This window comes from Vicia villosa, linkage group LG1 (assembly GCF_029867415.1).
Source record: "Vicia villosa cultivar HV-30 ecotype Madison, WI linkage group LG1, Vvil1.0, whole genome shotgun sequence".
NCBI classification, from domain to species: domain Eukaryota; kingdom Viridiplantae; phylum Streptophyta; class Magnoliopsida; order Fabales; family Fabaceae; genus Vicia; species Vicia villosa.
Genome location: NC_081180.1, coordinates 33,033,375 through 33,053,095, shown reverse-complemented (window position 1 = coordinate 33,053,095; position 19,721 = coordinate 33,033,375). Strand labels below are relative to the sequence as shown.

The 19,721-nt window shown below is 30.3% G+C and overlaps 1 protein-coding gene across 2 annotated transcripts; it reads right to left on the bottom strand.

The window, feature by feature from the left end:
• Positions 1 to 6,738: 6,738 nt before the first annotated feature.
• LOC131633391 (topless-related protein 4) lies at positions 6,739 to 17,021 on the bottom strand. 2 transcript variants are annotated; one of them, XM_058904107.1, is made up of 26 exons: positions 16,796 to 17,021; positions 16,530 to 16,654; positions 16,260 to 16,439; positions 16,051 to 16,164; positions 15,807 to 15,965; positions 15,542 to 15,719; positions 15,299 to 15,428; positions 14,834 to 14,949; positions 13,922 to 14,090; positions 13,707 to 13,816; positions 13,552 to 13,621; positions 13,350 to 13,423; positions 13,135 to 13,230; positions 12,973 to 13,068; positions 12,588 to 12,715; positions 12,255 to 12,489; positions 12,007 to 12,171; positions 11,809 to 11,901; positions 11,568 to 11,714; positions 11,178 to 11,288; positions 10,913 to 11,092; positions 9,358 to 9,486; positions 9,093 to 9,188; positions 7,805 to 7,993; positions 7,465 to 7,631; positions 6,739 to 7,388 (listed from the first exon to the last, which is right to left on the bottom strand). In XM_058904107.1, exons 2-26 carry the CDS (start codon positions 16,607 to 16,609, stop codon positions 7,190 to 7,192), a joined length of 3,411 nt encoding a protein of 1,136 aa, XP_058760090.1. In that variant the 5' UTR covers positions 16,610 to 16,654; positions 16,796 to 17,021; the 3' UTR covers positions 6,739 to 7,189. The 2 variants fall into 2 exon arrangements, with proteins under 2 accessions (XP_058760090.1, XP_058760097.1); XM_058904114.1 differs by having other exon boundaries at positions 14,834 to 14,946; positions 16,796 to 17,020.
• Positions 17,022 to 19,721: the final 2,700 nt, after the last annotated feature.

Below are 19,721 nucleotides of genomic sequence, written 5' to 3'. Positions count from 1 at the left end.
CATCATATTAAAAGAATTTATTTAATTTTAACTTTAATAAAAATTTGATATGGGTTCTACAACTTTACCTCATAACTTGATTTGATTGGGTACTACAATCTTTTAGTTGTTGCATTGCAATGCAACTCTATTATGACATGGCAAATTTTTTTAATATTTAATTATTAAATTAATGGTACAGGTGAATAACTTAATAAAAGAAACTACCATTAAAGATGGTCTTACTAATTGAATCGAAAGTCATGGATGTTGTCACGTAAAAGGTATGAGCAAATGAAGAGGGGAAAGCTAGGTGAACGGTGCTTCCCCATCTTTTCCAAAAAAAATATAATATAATTGACACCCTTTGTTTCTATAATGAAACTGTCATTTTAACTGATGCGCCATTTTTTCTTTTTGTTTTTCAAATTTTATATAAATTAATATTATTAAGCTATTTAAAATATTTATCAATTTATTATTAAAGTTATTTATTTTAAATCATTAAAATATAAATTAATAATTTAATAATTTTATCAATTATTAATAAAATTACTTTAATTTTAATAATTTATAAATGAAATATATTGTAAAGTTATTTTTTTTAATAAGAAAAAAGAATATACTAACATGATAAAATAATTTTATACTGTCAACCGATAATAACCATGTATCATGCTAAGTCACCCTTATATTTTTAAGCTGATTACGTTACATGACTGATTGATCAATTTTTATTGAATAACAGTGTAAAACTATTTTAGATTGTCAATGCACTATCTTTAATCTCTTTTAATTTTTAATATTTCGTAATTAAGTATTTTAATAATAGATTATAAAATTTAAAAAAAAAACTAAAAAAATGATAAAACAGTGTTGTCACATTACATATGTTGCGCTGTAACAAATAAAAAAAAGTAAATTAAAGTTATACTATTTTGAATATTGTTGGAAATCCACCAATATCTACGATGAATTTCTATCGATATTGATAAACAAGATTATTACTACCACACAATGACAATAAAAAATATGAAAGAAAAAAGATAATGACTTTCTGCAGAGTTTCTCTCTACCCACAAACTGTAGAAAACTTCTTATTTACTTGCAATTCAACAAATATAAGGAAAATATTTCATTGTAATTTTATTTTTATAATTTTAAATATGGTTATACTTTAATATTGAGATGGTATATTAAATAACTAATATTTTTTATATTAAATATATTTTATTATAAAAATATTGTTTACATAATTAATAAACATGTCTATTTAAAATGAAGTGAGAACATTTTTTTATAAATAAATTAATAAATTCAGATAAATAAGTCTATATTTTTACGTGTTTAATTTCGTATTTTTATATTAATATTTATAATATATTTATTATATAGTAATATAATGAATTATATAGGTTTTTTTTATCGAATTATGGATTTTTTGATAAATACATTAGTAATAATAGTTTTCTAATTTTATTGAGATTAAATGAAAATTAAGTAGAACATTATGTTATATATCATGAAAATGGATTTTCTTTTTTTAATTTTAGAGAAATATAAAAAAAAATTGATATATTTCTTTAGTTAGTTCTCATTTATCTTTTTTTATGATAAATTTAGATACAATTTCTTAGGTGTGACTTTTACTATTTTTTAAATAAAATATGACAAGTGTATAATTTTCTCATACACATATACAATTTTCTTTTATTTTCACTCCATAAAAGATATTTAAGTATATTTGTCATATTTTCATTTAAAAATAGTTAAAATCACACCTAAGAAATTGTATCTAAATTTTCTTTTTTTTTTAAATTATTTTTTGGTTACACGAGAAAAAATATTAAAAATTAAAAAAAATGATCGCGATAATAAACAATCCCATATTTTTTGCCATAAGTATATTCGTTGGAGCATCAAGAACAATCTCATATCACTAGTAGACTTTGTTTTAAATTTGACTAAATAGTCATCGCACATTTCTTTTCCTTTGGCCTTATTTGCGAGTTTTGAGGAGGAATGGTGGAAAGAACTTTGGAAAATAGGAAGGATTTGGTGAAAAGAATAGAAAGATTTTTGATATGAAGGGTTTTTAGGGTTTGATTTTATTCATAACACCAAAATCCCTTTTATATGGAGAACTCAAAAATTATATTAAAGGAGGATTTTGGAGGGCTTACATAAAATTTTCAAATATCTTTTACTATTTTGAAAATTAAAAATATAGTAATGATAATAACTATTTTATCATTCTAAATAAAATTATTTTTTCAAAAAATATCAAATATTTCTTTATATTTTTTTAAAATTTTATTTTCAAAAGTCTTCACCTCTCCTTACTTTCAAACTCGCAAACAAAATCTTGTGTGAGAGATTTGGAATGTCCAATGCTTAACCATGTACTTTTTAATAGCGGTTATCACACTAATGTAGTGATGAGTGAAAATATTAGCATGCTTTACAATGTGAATAGTATGCATGAAATATGTATCGCACACCATGTCTGGAAAATTTTCCTCCCAATAAATTTAAATTCCATGCATTAATGCCAAAGTTTCTGCTTAAAGAATTTTCGAATAACTAATATTATCACGAAAGTCACACAAATTCTCTCTTGAAGTTTCTTGTTAGGCCCACCAAAACAAGACATTTCGTAGTTAGTTTGAGCACTTAATTTGAGCATTGTCATCCATGTTAAGGATATGTGAACCTGATTGTCCTCTTTATCAAGCATTGAGGTAAAGGGTGACTCTTAGTAATCTTTTTATGCAATGCCCTTAAATAACATCATGATTCATATTTATAAACAAAATCATGAGAAGCGTATTGTTATCATCAAAGATTTTGTTCATTTCTAACACACCAAATTACCCACATGGTTGGATATCACAATGCTAGCCTTGTCAATGTTTACACGAAACCACATGAAAATCAGGTTATCCTCCTCAAGAAAATCGAAATTAGGATCCACAATTAAATTTCATATAGCTTGTGCTCAATTACAATTAAACAAAAGGTGAAGTAAGGTTTCAGGTTCATTATCACAAATAGGACAAGTAGAATCCAAGGCTATGTTTGGAGTTAGGAGGGGAGGAGAGGGAAAAACTTTTAAAAATGAATTTTTAAAAAAATATAGAAGAATATTTGAAATTTTTTGAAAAAATGATTTTATATAAAATGATATAAAAGTGTTTATTATTACTATATATTAAATTTTTAGAATAATATAACAACATAAAAAATACTTAGAAAATTTATGTAAACCCCCAAAAACCCTCATTCAATACAAATTTTGAGTTTCTTCAAATTATGGGGTTTTTAGAATTATGAATAAAAGCATACCCTCCAAAACCCTCCCAATCAAAATCTTTCAATTCTTTCCACTCAATCTTTCTCTATTTTCAAAATCCTCCCTCCCTTTCCCTCAAAACTCTCAAACATAGCCTAAGACTGTGTTTGAATGAAGCATTTTAATAAGGCAATGTAATGTTTTAAAGGAATTTAAAATGATTTGCACAAAATTTATTGTTTGAATACAAAAATGAAGAATTGTTAAAATGATGGAAATTTATGGAGTATTTTATCTAAGTTAAATTTTGTCATTTTGAAATGACACAAAAAATCAAAGAATTTGAAATTCCTTTCATACTCCATAGAATGTATTTGTTACTATTATTTATTCAAATTTGCAAACTGATCCTTATATTTTTCAAAATTACAAAATTGACCCAAAAATTATCAAAAAATTGCAAATTGGTCCTTAATAATTTTAAAATTTACAATTTGGTCCTTCAAAATTTCAAAAATTGCAAATTGGTCCCTATTTTTAAATTTGGTCAAAAAATTTAAATTTTATAAAAAATGACCCCAAAAATCTAACAATGAATTATCTTAATACTCCATCCAAACAAAATAATTTAAAAATTAATGGATTTTAATTGAATCATTTAAATTGCTTTAAATTTTAAATTCCTTTAAAATTTCCAATTACCCCATCCAAACACGTTCTAAGAGTGTGTTTGAATGAAGCATTTTAATAAGGTAATGTAATGTTTTGAGGGAATTTAAAATGATTTGCACAAAATTTATTGTTTGGATACAAAAATGGAAATTTGTTAAAATGATAAAAATTTATGAAGTATTTTATCTAAGTTAAATTTAATAATTTTAAAATGACACCAAAAATCGAAAAATTTAAAATTCTTCTCATACTCTATAGAATGTATTTGTTACTATTATTTCATCAAATTTTGTAAATTGGTCCTCATATTTTCCAAAATTACAAAATTGACCCCAATAATTTTTCTAAAAATTGCAAATTGGTCCTTAATAATTTTTAAATTTTACAATTTGGTCCTTCAAATTTTTAAAAATTATAAATTGGTCCCTACTTTTCAATATTTTAATTTAGTCGAAAAAATTCAAATTTTTTTAAAAATGACACTAAAAATTTAATAATGAATTATCTTAACACTCCATCCAAATAAAATAATTTAAAAATAAATGAATTTCAATTGAATTATTTGAGTTACTTTAAATTTTAAATTTTTTAAAAATTTTCAATTACCTCATCCAAACACACTCTAAGGAAATACCTCTATAATTTAAAGAAGTTCGTGTGGGAATTGCATGTAAAAGGAAAAATTGAATATTAGCTGGAATTTTAAGCTTCCATAAAGAATTGAATAAATAAATAAATAAATAAAAACTTCATTAGAAAGGCGTCAAGTCGTCAAGTGAGAAATACTTATTAAACAATTGAAAAAAAACATAAAATACAGCAACTGAGTGTCGAAGCGAGACCCCTTATCGCTAACTTATCTCGATTTCACTAAATAACCGAGGGCTAAAAATTTTTATTAAGAAAATAATGATAAAACATGGTGCTCTCAGGACCTATATTATTGTTTTTTCATTGTTCGAAGTGTAACCGATATTATCATGGAAACACAAATTCTCTCTTGAATTCTCTTATTAGGCCGCCGAATCATGTCATTCCCAGATTAGTTTGAATACTTAGTTTGAGCATTGTCAGCAATAAGATAAGGGTGACTGATAGTAATCTCTTTATGTAATGCTCTTAAAAGTTAGAGTAACATCATGATTCATAGCTTTAATTATTTACAAAGAAGTCATGGAAAGCGTATTGACATCAAAGTTTGTTCATCTCTAACACACCAAATTACCCACATGGTAATGGATATCAGAATGTCAATCTTATCAATGTTGTCAGGAGATCACATGAAAATCAGGTTATCCTCATAAAAACTGAAATTAGGACCCACAGTTAAATTCCATATAACTTGTGCTCAATTACAATTAAACTATGAAGCACGGACACCTCTAAAATAACCCCGACACTAACACGGTGACACCGTTAATAATTCAAAAAAATGAATAAATTAAATATAATTGCAAATGTCGGTGCAGGTGTCCGTCATCGACACGGACACTGACACGCCTGATTTTAGAGGTGTGGGTGCTTCATAGCAATTAAACAAAAGGGTCATGCTAACGAGTGCCCCAGGGGCACTCTTTAAGCATTCTAATTAAAGAATATATTCTATAGAAAAGTTAACAATTTCAATTTCCGAGGCAATTAATACACATATTATCAATAAAAACTTGCTATTTTAAGGCCTTAAAGAGTGCCCCTGGGGCACTCGTTAGCATTTCCCTAAACAAAAAGTGAAGCAGGTTCATTATCATAAATAGGACAAGTAGAGTCTAAGAGAATACCTCTATGATTCAAAACAGTTCGTGTAGGCATCACATGGAGCATTAATTGTCAAAGGAAGAATTGAATATTAGCTGGAATTTTAAGCTTCCATAAAGAATGTGTAGGTAAGAGAGGAACTTTTCAATGACGATTCAATTAACTATACGCTAACTTTGTTGGATAAATACCCGAGGTACAGTGACTCCAGATCCAATTATCGTTAATAATTAATAACAAACTCGTGCAAATCCGTGCATACGCACGGGTTCTGTTCGGTTACGCGAATTTGAATATATCATTTATTTTAAATAAAAATGTTAAAAGAGAAACAAAAATTTAGATAAATAATTGATTATTTCATATATAAAAATATTTAGATCAATAATAAATTTTTTTTCCATATACCATTTTTGGATTAAAAATATTTAATCATATATATCATTTCTCGTATATATCTTTTAGATTGTCCACCAGGAGAGTTTTAGTTTCTGAAATTCTGTATATATCTTCTGAAATTCTGTTTTGGAACTCATACGGTAGCATGGTGTAAACATTTTGCAGGTTCCCTCCCTTAATAATAATAGTATCTTTGATTTGAAGGTTCGGTTTCTTGAATATAGACGAACAGCACAAGATACTTAGTACAAAGGATCTTTTGGCAACCAAAGTTCATACTAGACACTATTTGTACTATTCTCAAACTTGAAATGAAATCAATTCTCCAACAATTTAACAATTCTTACACCAAGATAATTTATTTACCCTTTTATTTATTTTTTGACACATTTACCCTTTTATTTTAATAATATATACAACTGTAAAATAATTTATGTTGTGAAAATATTTTGAAAACAAATAGTTAATTGGTAAACAATAGATAAATAGAAACACTTTTTTTTTTCTAAATACCAACATAAGAAATTTGCATCTGCATGTCACATAAGAAATTCGAGCTGCTCAGTACTCGAACAATCAAAACACGCAAATTTCATATTCAAAGTTAATTTAGATAAATTATTACTTTCCACGTCTTCATATTTAAACTCAGTTGTAAAGATTCCTTGCATTGCATCGAAGGTGATAAAACAAGGAACATGAGAGTATCTCACTTTAGTTGGGAAAAATAAAACTATAACGACTTGCTCACTATTGATATAAAAATCTACACATAAAATAAGACCCAACCAAAATGGAAAAACCTAAATAAAAAATAACAACAATGACCCTCCATTCTGCAATGCCCCAGCCGAATTTACACTTCAGAAATAATCCTAAATGAGTAAATATACTCAGCTAACCCCATGGAGAAGAAATAGATTAGGAAGCCACTAACAAGGTGATTGGTTTAATTGATTTATCCTATAACTTATAAACACATGTTATGAAGCTCCCCCTTGTAAACTGAATAGAGGCACCAGGGGCGACGGGACCATAAGCAATCAAATACACACTCGAAGGTCCTTAGAGACAGTACTGCGTAATGCAGTGTCACCTTTGGGCTTGCTCTGAAACAGAGGCGCCTGAAGGAGTGCTAGGACCAGCACCGTTTTCGGTTGGAGGCGGAGAACCCCACCTTCCTTCTGCTTCTAGTGGTTCAAGTACATGCACTCCACCGTCTGTAAGTCCTAATGCAAATTGATTTGATTCTGAGGGATGTGCAGCAATCACAAGAGGAAATACTCTCAGACTGTCAAAAAGAATGGATGTGAGAAAATAGAATTACAATATAAGATCATTCATACACCATTGATAATAAAACGTACCTTGGATTGGGATGGAGATAAGCAGTTTGATTTATTCTGCATCTTAATCTGAGCGTTGAGGCAGTAAGAACACCAATACCTCCATCTTCAAAGCTTACATATATTGATTGACTATCACATGAATATGTAGCATGTGTGATTGAACCACTAGCTTCGCGAGGCATCCACTGATCAAACAAAAAATGAAATTCAGAATAAGCAGCATATTTCATGGCTTAAACTAGACAGATCACACTGAAATGCAGACATCAGATGGAGGTAGCAATTAAATCAACACTGCACTCCACCAGACCAAAGTAAAATATTGCATAAGTTCAAATTTAAGTATAAACCAGCACACCTGCTTTAGGCATTCCAATTTCGGGGCCTCGTATATTGCTATTTGAGTTTCATGAACAGCCAATAAATGTGTCTGGTCTAAATGAAATTGAACACGGGTGTCTGCAAGAGGTGCTGGTGCTCGCCCATTTGGCATCTGTAGGAATTTATTTGTTTGCTTTTCCCATCCATCCGTGCTCCATACACACAACTATTTGACATAAAATCAATGAGTGCATTCTTGATACCAGAGTTGTTAATCCCGGATAGCGGAGCGGAGCGGCCGACCTCCGGGAATGGGAATAGTGGGAATAGCGGTATCCCGGATAGCGGGATAATTTTTTTATATATTAATAATTATATAATAATCTATAATAAATAATATATACAAATTACACAACTCCATAAATTTTTTATAAAAATCTAATTAATAAAATAATAATGGAATAAACTGATATTTGTTATTATTATTTTTTATTATTATTTTTATTATTAATGGTATTAGAAGTAGTTGCTCTGACTTTGTAACTTTAGTTATTTTTAAGCCTATGTTTGTGAAATTAAAAATTAAAGAAAAAGAAAAATAAAGATGAGAGAGAGGTGAGGGAAAGTTACGCAGCCTTGTGATTGTGACTAGTGCTTAATAAAGTGTCCATCAAGCTTTTACAGCTGTAAATAGCTGTTGGTAGTACTGTACAATATTTAATAAATTATTTATCTTTTTTACTTTTCAACTTTTTTTTGGAAAGTGTGTATCTCCTTCATCTTCTTTCTTTGGCCACCGCTTCCTGTACTTTTTCACCTTGTTTCTTGTATTCCTTCTCCTCTTCTTATCAAAATACAGAAGAAAAAACAAAAAAAAAAAACAGAAAACATGATAAGCCGCTCCGCCCGGGAACGACCCGCGATCCGCGACCCGGGATCTCGGCTGTAGCGGACGCTACACCATCTCCGCCACCGCACCCTGCATCTCGCGCGGGTGGGGGCCGCGCCGCTCCGGGGCGCCGCTATAGCGGCCATAGCGGCCGGGAATGACATCTCTGCTTGATACCCACTAAATATATAGTTAATAACAGAATGTGATATCATACTTCCACAAGGAATCACTATAATACATGCACGGAACAGAATGGCTATTACTAATGCCCACATATAAACAATGTGAAGCCTAAGGTAAACACTGCCTTTTTGAGTGTTGAAAATCTCTTGACTATGTAGGCAAACAAAAGCAATATTATTCCTTAAAGATGACTTCTAGCTTTTGGCAACTCTATTTTTAAGGCAAAAAGCATTTAGTCAAAATTATTTACCTGAGAGTCAGCTCCAGATGATACAAGAACATTTAGAACATGAGAAAAAGCAAGACCGGTGATTCTCTTTTGATGACCGTTTAATTTGGTTTTGACCTTCATGAAAACATTTATTTAAGAGCCAATGTCAAAATCTTCAAAATAAAAAACATAAATACAAAACTAAACTGATAGATTTTAAGCATGGAGAGGAAAAAGAAAAAATTGAGGCTAATGCAATCTTCTAAAAACATTCCTCAAATTATGAAAATTAACTAAGTAATACCTCATCCACTCGAACATTGTAAATTTGTATGGAAGAATCATCCATGCCAATGGCAATAATATTGTTATCTTGAGGATGGAATGCAAGAAATGTAGCAGCTGGTGGTGGCGGCATGAAAGTTGTCATTGTCTGCAATTAGGGGTCAAAGAGATTAATCCAATCTCCATATATAATAGCAACAACAAAAATTTTGGGAGTACTACAATAAACTATGAAGCTGGATACTACCATCTAAATTACTTATCCAAATAATAAGTAAGATTGTATACTCATCTATACTACATGGATTTGTAACTACTTTTTAAGAGTCTGTTCAATTTGACTAAACTGCTCAAAGATCAAAAGATAAGATCTACCAAAAATGTAGAACCATTATAGTGCCTAGGTTGTTAATCTCAGATAGCGGCGCGTAGCGCCGGACCTCCCAAATGCTATAGCGGCATAGCGGATAGCGGGATGACCGCTATTGTGAGTTTTTAAAAACCAAGGTAAATACTTAATATGGAAACATAAATACTAAAATAGGTTCCAACAACATACATAAATACTAAAAATAGGTTCTAGCAACATTCATAATGACTTGAAAACAAAAGTTGCAACATACATAAACTAAACATAATGACTCAAATTAGGAATGTACTCAAAATGTCCAAATCAAATTCTAAATGTAAACAAAATGACTAAATCACATCCGCCTTATCTTCACTTCTAAGTTCCACCATATTAATATCATCTTGGAAGCGTGAGAAGGATAAGGAGAAGTTCTAGGAAGAAAAAAATGGAACGTGAATTGAAACTAGGGCAGAATGGAATGGCTGCTGTTTTTCAGTGAAGAGAGAATATTTATGACCTAATGCTCACTTTTAGCTTTTATAGTAGTCAAATAAAAGGGAAAAATACAAATTTTCCCTTAAAAAAATTCAAAGTTACAGTTCTGACCCTATCTTCACAATAGCGGTCTGAAAAGCGCTACAGAACTGCTATTGCGCCGCTATTCCACCGCTACGGCACATGAAATTGCGGCCGCTATTTCCGCTATTTCAGATAGCGGTTAACAGCCCAATAGCGTCGCGGCGAGGGCCTCTACCGCTACGCTACACCGCTATAGCGACGCTATAGCGCGCTATTGACAACCTAGTATAGTGCAAGACAAAGAGAAACAAAGCAAAAGAAAACATAATAGCCTCCAAACTAATGCAACCAAGTTGTGGATTTCTCATTGCCTTGGTTACAATTTCATACTTAGTATTCACTCCAATCTAAGGTATTCATAAGCTTAAACATATGGCTTGCAAGCACTTTTAATGAGGTAACGGCATGTATAATGATATACTGGGTATAGCCAACTGAACCTGGTGCTGCCAGCCTTTGACAACACTATCTATTTAAGCTCTCTATTTTAATCATCTCATCTATTGAATGATCAGAAATAAATATCAGTAAATTAAATTTTTCAACAAAAAGAATAGTGACAAGCCTAAGAAACCGTAGAATTGAATAAATCCTCAAGTTTGTCTATAAATTAATTAGAAAATAGACAAAAGAAGCCGCATACCTTGAATGTCATCATATTGAACAAGGAAATTTTTCCTCCAGAAGCAGACATAACATAAGAATCATTCTTGGACAGTGCAAAACATGACACAGCATCCTCAGGGTTAGTTTCACCTATCTCATTAGTCATCAATATTCCACTAGATGGTTGCCATAGTTGTGGTTGAATACTTGCCGTGGCCTGCATGAAAAGTTCTTGTTGATAACAATCTTATGGCATTAACCTTTAATCTAAATACACCCATGTATTAGATATACTTCATTACCTTGCCTGAAGTGTTACGCTCATTTTTCTGCCATTTCCAAAGCTTGTGAACGGCATTTGCTGCCAAAGCTAAAATCGCAACCCCTTGGTTTGTATAAATTAACCTAGAAACCTGAAACAATATTTAACAGTTCAAAGTTACTAAAGTTTCAAAGAATCTAAAGATATGACATGTAAATGTGATACTACTCTATAAGCAAATTACTGTATGCCATACACTACATAAGCACAGCACATGCAACATAACAGGTTATGTATTTATTTAAGAATGTAATTATTTTGCTATAGTTATTCTAATTCAATAGGAAAGCAGAGCGTGCATGCATGCATTGATGATAATATAAGCCAAAAGAAAATGATGAACATACACAAATTTAGTATGAGACCATACCCTCATTGATGATAAACCATCAGGAAGCTTCAAGGAGCGGCATTGTGATGGTTCGTTAATCTCTGTTAACTTCCATATCCTAGATTTTTCAACAGCTTCATCAACAATTCTGGGTTTGACATCAACTAAACTTCGAGAATCATTATTCTACAAATAAAATAGTAGAAGATTAAATACAACCCCTGAAAAATGCAATCCACATTCGTTGACAGATTAGTTATAGATATGTGGAGAAACTCACAAGTCCAACCATGGCTGCTCCTGGAGGAGTTCTATCAGCAAGGCTTGTTCCAACAGCAACATTGGTAGAAGGAAAAGTTCCAATAGTAGATGGCTGAAGTAACATGGAGGGTTCAAAAGATGCACTTGCAGTAGATTAAATGTAAACTAAATTTTATTATTAGAAAAAAAACTACAAACTTAATTTGAATATCTTTACCTTCACAGCAGCTGCAGAAGCAACTCTGGAAGCATCAAATGAACGATTCTCCACAGTCCGGAGCAGTCTAATACCTTCCGCATTTGCTAAAATTTTAACTCCATTGTCACTTGTGGAGATGGCCAATAGTATTCCATCCTTGTTAAACCTAATACATGGAGAAGCCTGCAGGTTTCATAAACATATATTACTTTCTAATAAAGTAATCATCATCAGAAAACAAACCAAGATGCCAAACCAATAATTACCGATAATCCACCATCTGCATCAACACTTGTCAACAAGCTAGTATTGTCCATGTCCCAGAATTTGACCGTAAACTCGTCACCAGCAGCTAAGAACCTATTCTTAGTGGTATCAAATTGCACAACACCTACAGATCTTTTTCCAAGACCGTGGTATGTACGCTTCACGGCTCCTTCACTTTCATTCCATTCAACTAGAAATGACTCCCCTTCTTTATTTGTTCCGCACGAAAATAATCTATGAACCATATATGGATAGTAAAAAAATATTTAAACCACAAGTTCACACACTAAACCAAAAAGGGAGATAAAAGGAAACAAAAAGTTTGTGTGAACCTTGTTCCATCAGCGCTATATGACATTGTGGTAGATGAATGGCCAGGTGCATCATAGTCAACCCTGGAGCCCACGTTATCATACAGCCATGCCTTTATTTTTCCATCAGTTGCAGTTGAGAAGATAAACTGCAGAGCCAAATCAGAACATAGTTGGAAATTTTACAAAAACACAGGCATGATATGCAAACCAACATAAATTTCGAAAATAATATTATTTTCTTTCTCGATGCCAAAAGTAACCACCAATTTTAAAATACTACAAGGACAAGCTCCCATATAAAAATATACTCTTTCCATATTGTAGTACAGTTATTGACCAAGCAGCATTTGATACTTAATACTCATATAAATTATTACCTTTGATAAAAAATATATATTATTACCTGAATATTTTCTTTGTGATGAGGGCATACAGAATAAACAGGTGCTTCATGGCCCTCAAAAGTAAATTGCTTTGCACCAGTGACTGCATCCCATACCTGTAAAACTTTTACTTTTAATAATTGTTTTTATTTAGATCCATTAAATATATAAGGTAAACCAACCTTGATGACCCTATCCTCTCCACATGTTACAACACAAAGCTGTTTATTTGGATAAGAAAAAGCCAGATCATTGACACTGCCAGCATGAGCCTCAATCTGAGTTACAAAGACTAAATAAGAAGCCATATATCACAAAGATAAACAGAAAGCTGTAATTTAAATAATAGACAAATAATGATCTCGGAGAACATCTATTAACTTTAGACAGAACAAACCTCTAGGTGGTTTCTCAGATCATCCCCGCCATGATAGGAATATATGTGGACAATATGTTTAGAATATGCAACACCTGAAGTATCAATAAGAATAAAGCAAGTTTCAGAATTCCTTACAAAATTTGTATATAAGGCAAAATGCCGAAATATCATGAGAATTATTCAGTGATATGGAAGCAAAGATAAACTTAGTAGAACATACTGCAAAGTGTTCCATCAGGACTCCACACCACACGATTAACTGACGCTGTGTACTCGTTGGAAAGAGACGCCTACATAAGAATCATGGAATTGATATCACGATGTGACAAGGTGTCTAAAAATACAAACGGGAAATAAGCATTTTGAGATACATACCTGTAGAGCCACTGAACATACTCCAAGTTCCCAAACCTTAAAATTTCTATGAGCAATCCTTTCACGGCTACCTATATCCCACACCATGATATCCCCCATGTTTGTTCCAACTAACCATCAACAGACAAATAAATAGATAAGTAAATACAATCAATTGGGCAAAACATAAAGAATGTAAGCAATTAAGTTTCAAAATCACAAAGAAATAGGCTTACCAAGAAGTAGAATTTGCTGAAGTGGATGGAAGTCCAGACTTTTTACAACTGAACCTTGGTTGAGAGTCATCACAGCAGTCTTGGGCAAGTCATCAGAGGAATAAGAGCTCTGACCATGACTCTGGCTCGAGTATGCAACAGGAAGCAAATTTACTGGTAGATTATTGACCTAACAAAAAAAAAATTATATACTATGAACCAATACTCGAATCAACCAGCACATACTACATCTGAAGATGTGAAGGCAAAACCCTGAGAAATTAAAACTGAAAAAAACAAACTGCCTTAGATTGCAAGACAGAACCTTTACATTAAGGAAAAAAATTAAATAAAACTTGAGTAAAAAGACATATCCACTTAAACTATCTTAGAATAACAACATACAATAGCCCCCCCCCAAAAGAAAATTTAATGAATAACTATTCCTCAACTACAGCATAAAGAAAACAACTATATTCCCCACATAAATGCTACTTACTAATCTGTGGAATGAAAATAATTCTGAAAAGAACCGTCAAAAGACACTTGTTATTCAGTTGACCTGTTGCAATGAAGCAGAGTACGAAAACACAACTATGGATACTCTAGGCAATTCTGAAATGCAAACTAAACTTTCTCTTGATAATTTCAAAATTGAAGAATCAATATCTTTTCGTTAACTGATTAACATAAACATAAAAATATATAACGATCAAAATCAAAGAGGAAAATAGAAAGCAAGACGGTAACAAACAAGATTCAAACTGTCATTTTTCTAATTGTGATAATTCAAACATGCAATAAAGCTTATAATAACATAGGTTATTTTTATTTGCCACATTAGCACCCTGAAATTAGGCCAAATAACAAGATTCGAACTTCCATGTTTGAATTGAGCAAGACAAAGGAGAAAATAGAATGCAAGTACTGTACTTCATCTGATATGCCAAAAGGTCTTGTTCTCTTCATCACATGATCTGAATCTGCAGTTTGATAGTCCATAGCTGGGTTATTGGAAGGAGGAGTTCTGGGGCGCTTTAAAAGAGCTGCTACCAGTGGTATAAGTAAAGAGCAAAAAGGGCAAAAGTAAATCAGTTTAGTTAAATATGAAGTGTGCAATTATACTTCATTAAAAGATATCATAAGCTAGCCGCTGTCACACAATATCAATTTCATGGTTTTCTCAGCTTTATAAAATCCTTAGAGCTGCTATTTCAAATTACAAATATTTTCTCCATTTCAAGAGCTCATATTGAGATTTGATAATAACAATACATATCAGGCAAGTATTCATATTGATAATTGATAAATAACAATGCATATCAAGCAATCAAATGGTAACTCCCGAACCATGTATTACCAGAAACACCGGCAAACAGTAATTTGTTGTGATATTACCTGCACTATTAGCTGTGGCCAAACCTATGGGTCCCACTCCTGCAGAAGCTGAAGGGTGTGGAACTGGAGAAGGATTAGCCATCCAGCCAGCAAGGGATGTCGGAAGAGCAGCTTGGGTGGGCTGAAATGGCTGTAAAATGCATAGAGTCATAATATGTATGTATGAAGTTATAACAATTAACAAGTATAGAAGAGCATTACTAATGAAATATATAAAATGTCATATCAAGTTGTTTAACTTACACCATGAGCACTAAGTGGTGGAAAACCACCAGCCTTTGGGACACCACCCATTAAGGGATTGGTAACAGGGGATGGGGCTCTTGCACCATTTGGTTGCCCACAACTATGGTCAACAAAAAGGGTCTTTATGTCAGGATTAGGCCTTGGGTTCTTACAAAGTTGATGCTGCCAATTTAAACTGCAAATCAATAACAACAAAAAATGTAAATAACATCAAACTTAACACCGAATAGATTATATAGACCAGATCAGATTTTTAAACAACCTCTGATTGATTAGAGTCCGCAGTCTGGAGTTCTTCAAGGAAGGAAATTGCAACTTCTCACGAAACAAAGGGTTCGCTTCAATTAGTTTCTTCAGTTCAGCAAGCATTATTCCTCTAGCAGATTTTGTATCCCCATACTTAGACAACTGTTCATTATGCCTACAATTCATTTCAAAAAATGTCACAAAGCCAGGAAAACAATAACCAACAAAAAAAATAATACTTTCAAGTGTACTGTCCAAACCTAAAGTTATCCAAAGTCAACAACTGTGTAATTTCCTTAAAAAGTTCTTCATTAAATGCCGCAAACACTTTCAAGTCCTTCACTAAAATATCCACAGCTTTAGCTCGATCTTGCCTGCAACATTTTTTCTCTAACTTAACATCAAACCAACAACAGAAAAATCGGCAAAGCAGCAAGCAAATTAGAAAAGACTAACACAAGTAACTTACTTGTCCAACGCTTCTAGATACTTCTGCTTCCGTATCTCAAAGAAGATCTTCATCGAGTATCTATTATCATCTACCTTAGTAAAACCAGACAAGTACTTTTCCACCTCATCCCACTCCCCATTCGTTACCATTTCCTCGAAATACCTCATGTTAAAGAAAAAACCTGATTCCTGCTCCAACCTTCACATTCACAAATTCACAAATTCAAATACACAATATAAATTATCAAATAAATCAATTAATTAAAAAAATTCATGAAAATAAACACACCTATGAACAGAATCCTTGAATTTCTCTTCATCCAGAAACTGAAGTATCAAAAAAACCAGTTCTCTGCTAAGCGAAGACATGACGTTGACGCAGAAAGATCTAAACCCCGAACAGATCAACAATATCTGAGCATAGAAACAACGAATTTCACAACAGAAACATCAAAACACGATTCTACACGAAAACATCAAAATCAGACGAAGAACTAAATTGGAGAGAAAAACAACGGTAAGAATGAGAAAATGCGACGGTGAAGAAAGTGTAACCTGTGAGAGTCTCGTCGAGTCTCGTCGGCACAGATCGAGAGAGGACGAGAAATGCGAGGAAGGGTTTGGTTAGAGTATTTTGTGTCTCTCGCTCTAGTTTCTCTCTCTAGCTTTTCATGTGATGGAACTCTTGTGGATGAGTATTTATACAAGAAAAAAGGGGCTAGGGATTTGGAGAAGAAAAAAAAGAGAGAGAAGAATTGTGTGAAGCGACGAAAACATGGATTCAGACAGTTTAAATAGCGTGAGATGAGATGAAAATCAGGGCTTGGGTATGAATAAGATAATAAGCATATTTGATAAGCTGTTTCACTTATACGTGTTTTGATAAGTGGAATAACGTATCAGAAGTGTGATACGGAAACGATACGGCCTATCAGGAGTCATTAATTTTTCTAGATTTGGATTTATTATCCGCTTGGGTTTCGGGTTTTTAACATCCGGTAAGTATTACTGTGAGCCAAAATTTATCTGTGGATTTTTATTTTTTTTTATTTATTAATGGTTTCACTCAGTTTAATTAATAAAAAATGTTTTTATCTGTTTGTTTTTCTGTCTAGGTTCATTTGTGTGGGTTTTTTTTAGATAATTTGTGTGGTTTGATTAGGTAGGTACTTTCTTATTTAAAAAAAATTACAACTTAATTTTTTTTACTTTTAATTAATTGACCACAAACGTAAGTTAGGTAAACACATTTATTAATATTACTAGAATATAGAATTTGTACCCAAAAAGGTAAATAATATTTGACATTTACCAATATTATGATTAAAGGGTTCATTGATTTGAGATTTGAAGATATTTTTTTAAAAAAATTAATAGTAAAATTATTCAGATATTTAATTAAAAATTTATAAAAATCAAGCATATCTTGTAAAATCACAACTTTTTTCAAGTCAATAAAATTAATTTATATTCAATTTTTACCACTTATAGAAAGTTAAATATAAATTTAATGAATTCTTTTGTGAAATTAATTTTAAAATACTTAATTAAAAATTTTATAAAAATCAAAGACTTAGAATTAAAAAAATCAAGTCAATAAAATCAAATTATATTTAACTAAGATTTTCACACCTTATAAAAAAATCAATATAGATTTTAATGATTTCTTTTGTAGAATTATTTTTAAAAACAAAATTACAATTATTAACCATCTCACTCAAATTGTTGATATTTTTTCATATTGTCTTCTTTCTATTCACTTAATTTTTCTAGCTTAATTATAATTATAATTTTATATTTTTACCATATTTACAAAATTATTTCTTATATTTTAAATTCAAACAATTTTGACACTCTTATATTTTTGCGTTTAAAATTAACTATGTGATCCAAATTAATGTATAAAAATCTTTTATAAAGTTTTGTATGTAAAAAATATAAGTTAAAATTGTCTCGTCGTCAATTTTTAGTTAAAAAAAGATAAGAAAAAATTAAAACTATTTAAATTTAAAATAATAAATTCAATTTAAGAAATCATATAAATTTAATTTAAGAAATCATATAAAATAGAAGAATCAAAACTGTAATCCAGTTTTATTTTTTTCTACCAATATATTTAATATGGTCAACATAAACGTGATAATTTAATATTGTTTCTAGATTTATTTGTATTAATTAATTATTATTATTTTTGGGTATTTCTTATTTGATCTTGATATTTTCAATATATCATTTTTTTTCAAATCTTTAATTTATATTTTAGTTGTTGTTAATATTCTTGGAATTTTTTTAAGTAATATTGTGTTGTATTATTTTTATATTATTATTAGTTTTATAATTTTATAAGTGTATGTTATCTTTTATATTTTACTTCATTCAGAGAACTAGTTTTCTTTTTTTAAATTCAAATAATTTTAATTTTCTCTCATATGTATTTATCTTTTAATAACATATAATTGATATTTTTATAATCATTAGATATTATATAATGATTTGTCATATTTCATAAATGACACGTCATTTAATAAATCAACACATGATTAATTTTAAGTGCAAATGTGAGAAATCACCATATTAAATTTGAAATAAGAGGATTAATTCTACGAATCACGTGAAATATGAGAGTAAAATTATATGCATCATGTTAACGAGTGTCTCAGGGGTATTGATTAAAGGTTTCAAATATAAAAAATATTCTTTAAATAAATTAATTATTTAAACTTGCAATGCATTTGCATTGAATACTAGTGTTTTTAAGAAAAACATACATTTTATTTCTTAGAAGAGTCAATTATTTTAATTTTCATTATATTTAAAAAATATATCATTTTAAACTCTTAATCAGTGTCCCTGGGACTGTCGTTAGCATTTCTCAAATTATATTTAAGTCTTTTTTATTTTGTACTTTCTATTCAATTTTTAAATGAATTGTTATTTAATACATTGCCACCAATATTATTTATAATTAAAAATGATAATTGGTTTTTTTTTGAAAAATATTATTTTAAACTTTAACAATTATTTTTATTCAATCTCATATATTAATGTGATCGAGATGATACAAAATACTCATTTTTACATTTTAGATTATAATTTTTAAGCATTCGTCTCCATCTTATTTAAAACAATAACTTTATTTGACATGTGCAACATTTTATAATTTTTTTTTCAAAAATAAACTTGTTTTAATGAATTTCAAAATATCATCTTCATATTCATAATTAAAGGTTATTTAGGAGAACATGAATTTAAATTGTGTTTCAATAACAGATTCATAGTTATTTAGGACAACATGAATTTAATGTCACCTTTGCTGTTTCTTTTTTTTTTATGATAAAGATTATTTTATTGTTTAAAATATTAAATATTTGTATCAATTTTAGACTTTACTTGTATTTTATTTATTTATCTTTTAATAACAAAATTATTGAATTTTTCCAAATCTTAAATTTCATAAAATATTTTTAAATCTTAAAAGTAT

Bases quoted from the DNA above. Each gene is read 5' to 3' on its own strand.
- LOC131633391 (XM_058904107.1), bottom strand. From the start codon at position 16,609: ATGTCTTCGCTTAGCAGAGAACTGGTTTTTTTGATACTTCAGTTTCTG. The intron at 7,994-9,092 runs GTAAATAATTTT...TATGTCAAATAG, and splicing joins CATCTGGAGCTGACTCTCAG to TTGTGTGTATGGAGCACGGA. The intron at 7,632-7,804 runs GTGTGCTGGTTT...TTGTTTGATCAG, and splicing joins AATTGGAATGCCTAAAGCAG to TGGATGCCTCGCGAAGCTAG.